This window comes from Eupeodes corollae, chromosome 1 (assembly GCF_945859685.1).
Source record: "Eupeodes corollae chromosome 1, idEupCoro1.1, whole genome shotgun sequence".
In the NCBI taxonomy this organism is placed as follows: domain Eukaryota; kingdom Metazoa; phylum Arthropoda; class Insecta; order Diptera; family Syrphidae; genus Eupeodes; species Eupeodes corollae.
Window position 1 is genome coordinate 260,713,960 of NC_079147.1, and position 11,761 is coordinate 260,725,720.

Below are 11,761 nucleotides of genomic sequence, written 5' to 3' on the forward strand. Positions count from 1 at the left end.
AAAAACTGTCAACAACCTTGATCCCTTTTCATGCTCATTCATTTAAATTTTATATTATCTTTCTTTTTTTTTCCTTTTGTCTTATTGTTTTGAAAAAAGAAGAAAATATGAAATACATAAATATTCGAACCAGAATTTCGTTTCATTTACTGAACCATCACTATCATCATTTAATTCGAAACCAGACGCCTGGCACTTTAAGATATTCCCTCCTATAAATAAAACAACCTTCCGTTCCTACCACATGTGTTATTTTCTTTTCGAAATGCGTACTTTAAGCTTCAAAAATTAAATTAAAGAAAAAATAAAAACTACACTTAATTGTCAAGTGGAAAAAAGAATCCTAACGAACCATAAAATATACGGGTTCTCTTCACTTTATTCTTCTTGCCTCCTTCATTTTTAATTAATAGAAAAGAATAAAAAAAATATATTTTAAGATTTAAAAATTTAAGAAATAAAAGAAAAGAACTCACCATTGACAGTTTTCGAGGTGAATACGTTTAAGTAAAACACCACAGCAAATAGTCCAACAATTTGTCTCCGTTTATTATCCATCATAAATAATTATTTAGTTTTATTTATTGTTTTTTTTTTTCTTTTTTGTTTATTATTTATTTTTTCTTGAAATTTATATCCCTTCTTATGTCCTGAATAAATAATCACCACACACAGGAATAACTGGCAGGATGAGCGTGTGTGTATTGGTTGGTTAGTTGGTGTAGTAGTTAGTTGTAGTGGTGTGCTATATATACGGATACAGTAGAGAGGTAAGTGTGTGTTTGTGAGAACACGTCTCGCTCTTCTGCTGTGCTGTACTGTGCTGGTTGAGTGCTGTGCTGTGTGTTATCCTTCTTCTATTTTCGTCCTTTTGTTCTTTATGTCACTTTTTTCGTTGTTTCTTTAATTTTTTTTTCTTGCTTCTTTTTTTTCACCAAAACTACTCCTCCCTTTTCAGAGATTTTATATTTTTATACTTTTTTTTTTAATTTTTTCACAAGATAGGTAGGATTTACGAAGAACAAAATAATAATATACAAAAATTCACCTCCCCCTTGTGTTTCACACTTAAAATCGAGTTAAATTTTTCAAAATAGATTTTCCAATCACCAAGGACATCACGTTGGATGGTGATATTGATAGATTCATCACATTAAATTCACCACCTTTTTCCTTCTATTTCGTCGTGTAGAATTCATTATTTCCTTTTCCTCGCCCTTTATCGAATTTGTTACTTTCTTATACAAAAATTCTCTAAAGATGAAAACACAAAATAATTATATTAAAAAACAATAAAGAAAAATCAAGTGTTTTTGAGTGATTTTCGTTTGGAAAATTCATTTTATTTGGTTTTTCGTAAACGAACTCTCCAGAGGGAAAAAAATATCAAACTTCAGAAAAATAAACGCACACAACACGCACCCGATGAAAAATTCAGGGAAAATCCATTCGTTGTTCTACTTCTTGAAGGAACTAAGAACGAAACGAACACCGAACAACACGAACACGACATAAACGACAGAGACACAGACGACAACGAGAACGAACATGAATATTTTTTTTGTAAAAAGAAAAATAATGCACATTATTTCTGGAAAAAATGGTAAATAGAATTGGAAGGGAAAATTGGAAAGAAAAACAAGATAAACACCAACAAAAATCTTTCTCTCTCACAACATTTTTATTCCAGTATACTTTCTCTCATCTTCGAGTGCATTTTGGAGGGATATTCTATTTTCTTTTCATCAAAATTGAAACTATACGAAGAAAAAAACAAAAACAAGAACAACAAAATATATTTCATTCGTTTTCCGTTTTTCGTTTTCGTGATGATGTTGAAGTAAAGATGAAATGAAAGGCAATAATGTGATATGGGAAATTCAAAACAAGACAACATCGCGAAGCGGCTGCTGCCGTCGTTCACAGAAAAGTAGCAGCAGACTATAAAAATAAATTGTACCGTGAAATTGGGAAACCAGAACACTTTTGTTGGTTTTTATTTAAAAAAAAAAGAAGAAAAAGAAGAGGGATGGCCCTCTACTGCTGCACGATAAGGGAATAGCTACAGTGGCGACAAAATAAGTAGCACAGTTATGTTAAAAATTCTCTCTAGCGGTCTAACAGAGAGAGCAGTTATCAATGCCAATACCATAAGAGTTTTTTTTTTTATATGAACTTTTAATGTATAGTAACGGTAAATCAATTATGTACAAATAATTTGGTAAACAAAGGCAAATGGAAGTCAAATGGTACCAAGGTGCAATCAAGCTAAGTCAATTTAAAAAGCACACATTTTTTCGTTGCAAATTAAGAATAATTTTCATACATATTCTTACTTTTTAAAAGGTAAGTGATAAAGTTCAGAAATTTTTAATAAATTTTTTGGTAGATTCTTCAATTTGAATTAATAAATTATAGTATGGGACGTGGCAAACACTCAGCAGAGGCCTTCAGGCTACTAGTTCTTGATTTTAAGAAACAAGGACACACAAACTCGGAGGTAGCGCGGAAATTAGAATGTTCAAGGAAGAAGGTAATTAATGCTCTTCACCATTGCCGAGAAGAAGGGAGTGTTTAAAATAAAATTCGTAAGATTCGGACAAATAAAACCACACTTCGAACTGATATTGCCATCGTCGCCCGCCGGAGCAAAGCTGATCCATTCATGATTGCTCCAAAAATTTAGAATTCTATGGAATAAGATCTTGGTAGGTATTAAAGTGTCTGTAAGTACAGTTAAAAATCAATTACGTGCAAACAAAATTGTCTGGACGAATTGCGAGAAAAAAACCATATGTCGCTAAGCGCAATCTCTCTTCGACTGCAGTTTGCAAAGCAATATATTTCAAAAGATCCAAATTGGTGGAGAAATGTCTTATGGAGCGATGAGTCCCTATTCAATCGCTTCGGGTCAGATGGTCAAGAACATGTTCGACGCGGAATCAACCAGGAATGTGACCCTAAATATACCATGAAGAGTGTTAAGCATGGTGTGGCTTTTTTGTTTGGGGATGTTTTTCTTGGCATGGTGTGGGGCCACTTCATCGTATAGAGGGTATTATCGACTAGATTAAATACAAGGAAATCCTAAGAGAAAAGGCCCAACTAAAATAGGCATAAGGAAACATCAGTTTATGTCAAAAACCCAACGAAAATTCACTTAAGTTTGTAAAATTACTGCGGATAGCCATAATGCAATTTTGCTCACGTGTCTACATGTTAGATTTTTCTTATGCGGTGAGCGACTAGGATCGCTCTTGCCTAAGTTTGCTTAAGTTAACGAAACAGAGAAAAAATGAACGAAAGGGAGCTAGACTCCATAATGTTCACTCGTATTGAGATTCTTTGCATTCGCACGTTTACTTATGCGCGCATATGCTAGCTTATGCCTATTATAGTTGGGCCTAAACAATGCTATCGTATGCTATGGAGGAAATGCCCCTGAAGTGGACATTTCAACAGGATAACGAACCTAAACATACGGCTAAATCTGTAAAGCAATAGCTATCAAAAAATCTGTACAAATATTATAAAGCTGAAGAATTTCTTTGCTTGTTTGTTTGAACGCGATATTATCAGGATTTACTGGTTAAGCAATGGCTATCCGCCCTAAAAATCAGTGTCATGGAATTGCCAGCCCAGTCCCCAGATCTCAATTCTATTGAAAACTTATCTGATCTGATATTTCAAATTTCGACAAACTTTTGGCAGGAAGTTTAACGAGCTTGGTATTCAGTACTTGTTGAACGAAGCGCGAGTCTTGTTTTATCTATGATCAGTAGGTATGATGCTGTGATTAAAAATAAGGGTTACCTAACCAAATACTACCTATTTTCTTTTAATTGTGTGGAAATGTATAATTGTGAACTTATCAAATGTTTGAGTCCGAATCTTTACAAATATTATAAAGCTGAAGAATCTCTTTGCTTGTTTGTTTGAACGCGATATTATCAGGATTTACTGGTCTAACTATTTTAAATCTTTCATTGTTAGATATCCCATTTATTGAGGAAGGCTAAAGGCTAGATAACATAATGATAAAACTATTACGAGTGAAACATCAATAAATAATGTTTCAAAATCGGGAATTGTTTCCATTTTTAGAGGATCCACTTTTGTTAAATTAATATATGAAAGAATTTATTCTCTTTAACAGTTGTAAAAAATAGTCCACGACAGCATATGTCTTATCTTTTAGAGTTGGTTTTTTATAACCTTTTAACGCAAACCAAATTTGTTCTAAAATAAAGAATACAAATAACTTCGCAGTTGCTACGATATATTTACAAAAATATTAAGATTATCTAATTCTCTTGAAACAAATTAAATTTATAGCCTTGCTATTATGGCCATCAACTAGAGACTTGATACATGACAATATTTGCATTGCATTGGTATCGTGGCTATCAACTTTCAACTTTGTTGATGAACTGCGAATTTTATCATTATTGTGAATGATTTTTCGATACGCTTGGTATTATGGATATCAAAAAAATAGATACACATCAATTTTCGTATCAACCACAAATTCTTAGTTGATATGTATAATCAGAAAAGTTGTGTTTATTTTTCGTTTTCTTGTACGGAATTATTTTTTAAAGGGACTTATGATTAAGCTAACGCAAGTCAGCAACTCAAAATACGCAGAACATTTTGTTTAATTCTTGCATTTGGCCTATAAAACTTCATTCATTCATTCATTCAAAACTTTAGGCTTTCCAAACAAGCCTTCCTGGAGGTGTTAAACGATATTGGAGAAAAACTTAAACCGATCAAAAGCCAGCAATCTATTCCAAATGTACTAATGTCAGCGGTTTAAAAATGTGCCCAAGGAAGTTACCAATTAAGCGTAGAAAACGTTGCTAACAATTCTGCCCTTAAAATATAAAAATACCACGTAAAGAAGCAAAGTAATATTCTATAGGAGCAACTGCATTTTCACACATCCTTCCTTTAGTGGTTAAAAAAAACACGTGAAACGTCAAAAAAAAATAAAACTCATGCGTAGTAAACTTTCGATAAGTAATCACAATCGGTTTAAAGTTATCAAATAATTGATAGAAATTATCGACTATCAAATTGGTACTTATAATAAGGCTGTTACTTCGAACTCACCCAAAGGTCCCCTTAATAGGCAGATCTTAAAAAGAGTGTATTCTTGCACAAGTCTGCCAGTTGCAATGCTTTTAATAGAGCAAATAAAAAGTGTTAGGTTTGTATTAAAGTTAAACACATCCATACATAAAATGTATATGCAAAAAGGAAATGTCATTTGTATTCTGAATTTATACATAAAGTTGAGTTTTCTTTGATCATTTATGTCTGTTTATTTTAAATTCAAAAATTAACTCGTCTGTGTTACGGTGGGCCTGCTTCGAGGATGCTTTGAATGATATTTCAATTATTTCATTCCTCCAAAGAACAAATATTTTGTTTGTTGATATTTTTTACAGCTGTTGAGCTGTCAGACAAAGCAAATGTTCAGATAATTGAACTAGAGCTTCCGTTTGGAGTCACATTACATTACATTACGTTCTTTTCCTTACGATTGTCAAACGAAACGTGAGGTCGAAGCTTCATTGTGATAGCATGCATTGAATTGCTATGGCTGAACTCGTAAACATTAGGCTTCGGCTTCGCCTAGGCTGAAGCGTGTTTGTGATTCAGCCATAAGAGTTTCGACAAAATTAAGTTCTTTACTTCACAAGGGTTTTGAGGTTAACGGCAACTTGAAATTTGAAATACTCAGTTTACATAAGATAATCTTTCAATATCCCAAGGTCTACCGAACGAGTTTATAGGTTATGTTGAATCGTTGGTCCCAAAAATACATATGTAAATTATTAATCACTCTTTTAATTGAAATTACGTAAGAATTTATGTGTCATTTACTTTGAATGTATGCGAATTTGTATGCTTTTAGATCTTGAGAGATTTCGGTATTCTTAATTGTTTTATGAATGTTTGCTATTCAAACTCCGATTTGTTATAACTTATATGCATAATTATCTTCTATTGCTCAGTTGAAATAATTTTGTTTGAATAGAATTGTCCTGTTTGAGACGACTGAAAATTTTCAGAAATTTTGGAAAATTAAAAGCCGCACTAAGCTAAGACAATTCTCTCTTCAAGGAGTTCGCTATATGTTTACAGGTTCGAAAAGTTCAATTGAGTTGATTTGCGGATATATCGGATAGTAATTAAATAAGTGAAATAATTACATATAATCAACTCTCTAGGAATTGCTTTATTGGCTTTAGTTGCTTCTAGTAAGTTTGTTTTTTTTTGTTTCTAGTGAGTTTTAAAAAAAAAAAGTTAAAATTGCTAGTTGCCAAGAAAGGCAAATAAAATGTCAGCTTTTGTGACAAACTTGCAAATTTATTCAAAAAAAGACTCTGTATGAAAGTAGTGAAACAATATTCAAAGCATACCGTTGTAAGCCCAATTCGCTTTTTATTGAAATTAAGCTAAGTATTATTATTAACACAGAAATGCTCTCTTTCGACATGTTTCTAATGGTTAAAAACGAAAAATTGAAAACAGAAAATAACCTTGTTGTACAAGTTTCTGAAAAGGTTTCACTACCACTTATAAAACGTTTTAATAAAAAATGTAATATGAAAACACCGAAAAATTGGTCGGTTAGTTTATGTTAGTTTTAATTGTGAATTAAAAAATTCTTTTCACTTAACTGTTTTCACTTCTTTAATTGTGACACAAGGATATTTTAAAACAAAAATAGCAACCCTGTTTACCATTGTCGAGTTTTTCCCCATTTTTGAAGAACAAGAATCAAATTAATAATGAAAGTTGCGTGAAGTCATTTGAATGCATTTCTGCATTTAAACACACCTTAATGTAAGGAGCAAAATAATATGTCTTCAGTCTAAAGGTTCGGAAAGCTTCCAAAATCATTACTTCTTTACCATGAAGGTGAGTTAAAGAAAACCGTGTTTGACGCCTTTTAAAATTTTGCGAAACGTGTTGGGTTGAGTATTTGGACTCCCTTATTTTGCTTTATGACGTTTATGAGCATTTCTACTGCCCGGTAGAGAACCTGGATAAACAAAATTTGAAAAGTGATGAAATCAAACCTCACACTTTACATCAATACAAAATGCTTAGTTTATTGTTTTCTTAACTGTGGTAGAGCCAATTTTCAGCCTTTTTAAGAATCTTGGTGAGTTTCTCCAAAAAAGAAAATTGCTTTTTCAGCTGCTGCGTGGAAAATTCCAACCATCTTTACGAAGAAATTGTTGAAATGCGACATAACTCCGAAACAAGAATGGTAGCATATTTACAGCGGCTAAAAAAATGGCTGATAAAATCGATTTACAATTGGTAGTCCCACGAATTAATGCCAAACAGACAAAACGAGACAGTTATTTTCGTCGGTCTATGTTCCTTTTTTTGGTTCGGTTCCCCGACCATCGTGAATTAATTTCCCAAATTTAAAATTTTTTGCCAGGAAAATGTTGCAAGCTTTATAAAGAAGACATGAAAAGAACTGTTGAAGTATTTGGTCATGAAAGGCCAGATGACATAAGAGGATGTTTGGATGATTTTCTAACTGAGATGAGAATTTATAAATTCTTTATATTTTATTTTGACGTTTAATCACTATTTTCGTTTCTACTAATTTTCAATATTTAAACATTTCATCTAAAATTCTTTCTTTTTTTTAATTATTAAGTGTGAGCGAGATGTAATGATGAGATGTCAAAAAAGATTAATCTCGATCACATTTTATAAAAAAATATAAAATGATAATAAAATTCAACTTTTTAAACTCTGTTTTATTTTGACATTTTGGCATTTTTCTTCCTCATTTCGGCTATTTTGACAACTCTTTCACTCCTGAGAATTAAAAGGTACTAAACGTGTTATTTACATGTCAACTATCAAACAAATTAATACAAAATATGCTAATACAAATAATGCAATAAAGAAAAACATAATTCCAGAATCCATTTTGAAGAAGTTAGTATTTTTGAAAAAAGTGTTTCTAGTTTGATATTTCGAAATATTTCTATTCATATTTAAACTTAGTCTTCCAACTTTCCACACTTACTGTAGATAAAAATCCTTTAAAAAAAAGTGTGAGAAATCATCGACCGACAGCAGCAGCAGCAACTCCAACTAAACAGAAACAACCAAAAAGAACGAATAAACGACAATAGAATAACGAAGAAAGGGACAAAGGGAGGAAAAGCAAGAACAAACACAATTACAATTCAAAAGGCATACTGCATGCATACTAAAAACACACACACTCACGTAGAGACACTTCACAAAAGAGGCCCAAAACTAGCATAAGCAAATAGGGTTGCCATGTTCTCTTGAACTATTTAAAGAGCTACATGTGAGGCCTTAAAGTTAGCCCAATTTCAATTATAAAAATCCTTTAAACTTAAATAACAATTTACATTTAGTTAAAAAAAGATCAAAATTATCTATTTTTAGTTTATTAAGTTGTTAAAAATTCTTCTACAAACATGGTGTCCTCATCGGAAATATTGCAATTGTCATTCTTGTCAAAACATTCTTTTTTGTTGAATTTATTTATCATTTAAAAATAGTTTGCGAAGTTTCAACACATTATTAATAGGAATATCATAAATTAAATACGCCAAATCTTCGAAAACTAATGGCTGAATCACAAACACGCCTCAGCTTCGTTACGTCGTCTGCGTTACGGTGGCCTTGCTTCGAGGTTGCTTTGAAGAACATTTCTATTATTTCATCCCTCCAAAGACCAAATATTTTGTTTGTTTGACATTGAGCTGTCAGACAAAGCAAATGTTCAGATGATTGAATTATAGCTTCCGTTTGGAGTCACATTACGTTCTTTTCCTTACGATTTTCAAACGGAACGTGAGGTGGAAGCTCAATTGTGATAGCATGCATTGAAATCCTGAACTCGTAAACGTCAGGCGAAGCTAAAGCGTGTTTCTGTTTCGGCCATAAGTCATTTAAAAGAATATTAACGTTCGTTTTGTTTTTATAAACAAGTTATTTGAGCGAAAGAATATAAAGTACAAAATTATATTTGGGATATTTGTAACCCAATAGTGAGTGCAACTGTCAACTGTCATATCAAATTTATAAAATAAAGAACAACATGGCAGCCCTTAACCAAAGCATACAAAATTTCCAGTTGCTCCCTGTATGTGTGTGGTGCAACGAAAATCAAAAAGGCAACAACAACAAAATAAACACATCCATGGGAAGGGAGGGTATGATGGTATGGTACGATGACACGGGTGATGGCAACGACAACGGCGCGGCGGCCGGCGGTGGGTGAGCGCGATACGAGCAGGAAGAGGTGTCATAATTTATGTTTTCTACCCTTCGAACCAGAGAATCCAGAAAACGCGACTGCAATTGCCGCCTATATCAGTATCTGTGTCGTGTTGATGTGGTGGTGCGGTATATGTGTGTGTGGGCGTTTATATCATTTTTGCTTTAATGGATTTTCTTTTCACACGCATCAATTGATCTGAGTATTTTTTTTTTTCTTTCTATCTTTTCTTGAATTTTATTTTATTTTCCATCATAAATATACTTTACCCTAATAAAACTAACAACTTTTTAACAATTAACAATTTTATTTATATTTTCTTTTAATTTGTTGTTTGGTAAAAAAAAATGGACTTCTTTTCCTAAATTTGGAAAACCATCATTTTAACACATTTTTCAGATTTGCTTTATTTTCAAGTCGTTAACACTTCAACTCGTATTTATTTGATCACAAAATGCATTTTTTTAGTGGGTGAGAGAAGATTTTCATTTATCTGTGAATTTCTCACGGAACAAAATGTAAAACACACAAAATTTTACAGTATTCACGTTTAACTTTAAATAGTTTTAAGTTTATCGTGGATTAATTTTTGTGTATGTGTGTTTTTTTTATATTATTCACTTTGTTACATAAAAAAGGAAATGGGATATTTTTCTACGGAAAAGAAATGATAATTTTATTTAGAACACCGAAAAACGAGACCGAACCGTTGGATACGCAAACAACATAGCAGGGCGACAAGAAGAAAGAAACTGAAGATGATGAAGAAACAAGAAAAATATGAAGAAAAGGAAAAATCGACAAAAAACAAAAAAAAAAAGAAAATTCATGGGAACCTTGGAAATGTTCAGAATAAGGGAAGAGGGAAGACCTGGAATAAAGGATATTTGAAGTGAGATATTTTAAATGAAGGGATTTCTCTCACTGGAATGATGTGGAAAAGGGAAGTTAAAGAAAAAAACAATTCTCGAGCTGAGAGAGTTCATGGCATGGACATTTTGGCAGAGGGATGAATTTGATTGTTTGAATGTTATGTTTATCTCCTTTTATCAAATGGGATAATGCATTTTTTTAAGAGACAAAAAAACGCATGTGCTCGCATTATTATTATGTCAAATGAGAAAGAGATAACATGACATGAAAAGTGTTTAGAAGGCCAAACTACAAACGGAAACGGATGTTGATTGAGATAACGGAATTATGCAAATAATATTCTATTACAATATTCACTAAAGATATAATATTTTTATTAAATGGTTGTTATAAACATTTTTGAATAGCTTCTAGTTTCTGTTTTAAGCTTAATGAATTTGATTTTTGTTTTAAAGTAAAATAGTACATACATATGTACATATAACATATGTGGTGAACAATTGATAAGTTGAAAAAATGTAGGTATGTATTCATTGGTGTAAACCTTGGAGTTTGTACATTTTAAATTTAATAAAGTTAGAGTTTTGCAATAGTTGATATGTATGTATCTATAACCAACAGCTTTTAACTTTGCTTTATTAATTAATAAGATACGAAATACCACTAGGCCGCACGAGATCGGTACTGTATTTATGTGTGTTTTAAATAGTAACTATGTGCAGTCAAGGGCGGATCCAGACTTTTCATCAGGGGGGGGGGGGACACACATTTATTATTATTATTATTATTATTATTATTTATTATTATATTCCAATTCACAGTAAGAGTACACTTATAAATTTGTGAAAATTAAAAATATTTAAATTACAAAGCTTGACAGTATAACAAAAAATAATTATATGCTTACAAAATAATAAAAAAAAAGAAAAATAAATAAAACATAAAACAAATTAATCATAGTAACATTACGTTATTCCAAGCATACAAAAGTTAAAGTTGAAGTTGCTTGATAAGGGTAAATGGGAGCGGGTTTGGGGGTGAAAGTTAGCTAGTTGCTTTGGTTAGTAAAATACAGTCTTAACTCGTCACTAAATTGTTGCTTGTCACTTAGTTCTCTCAAGTTTCGCGGAATTGTATTCCAAAGGCGTATAGCTGAGATAAAGAATTGTTTCTCGGATGTAAGGCAGGTGTAATGTTGTAAAATTAAACAAGCAGATCTGTTGGATGTCGAAATCCGGATTTTATCAAAAAGATATGACGGCTGCATAGTTTTTAGAATTGAAAATAACAAACACATGGTACGAAACTTCATATAATGAAAAAATGACATGCCTAATACATTTTTTTCCAAATGTGAAATATGGTCGAATCTCCTCAGATTGTAAACATAGCGCAGAGCACTATTGAATGCTACTTGAAGTTTTCTTTTGCTTTCAGTATCACAGTTATAAAATATTTCACAACCATATACGAGAACTGGTATAACCAAAGTCTTAACAAGAACTAATCTTGTCTTTGGTGGTGTAAACTTTTGAGCTGTCCATAAAGTTCGAAGAACCCCATATGTTTTTCCCACAACTTCATTAA

At 32.0% G+C, this 11,761-nt stretch overlaps 1 protein-coding gene across 3 annotated transcripts in view; it reads right to left on the reverse strand.

Moving 5' to 3' along the window:
• Window positions 1-10,061, reverse strand: part of LOC129940511 (protein sidekick-2-like) — an 81,932-nt gene extending 71,871 nt beyond the window's left edge. Inside the window, exons 1-2 of one of the 3 annotated variants that reach the window (XM_056048874.1) lie at window positions 9,571-10,061; window positions 477-1,254 (exon numbers count right to left, since the gene is read on the reverse strand). In XM_056048874.1, the coding sequence (XP_055904849.1) occupies window positions 477-561 (85 nt within the window). In that variant the 5' untranslated portion in view covers window positions 562-1,254; window positions 9,571-10,061. Of the gene's footprint in view, window positions 1-476; window positions 1,255-1,411; window positions 2,129-9,570 lie in introns of those variants that run through there. The other 2 variants (XM_056048875.1, XM_056048876.1) reach the window with 2 other exon arrangements.
• Window positions 10,062-11,761: the final 1,700 nt, after the last annotated feature.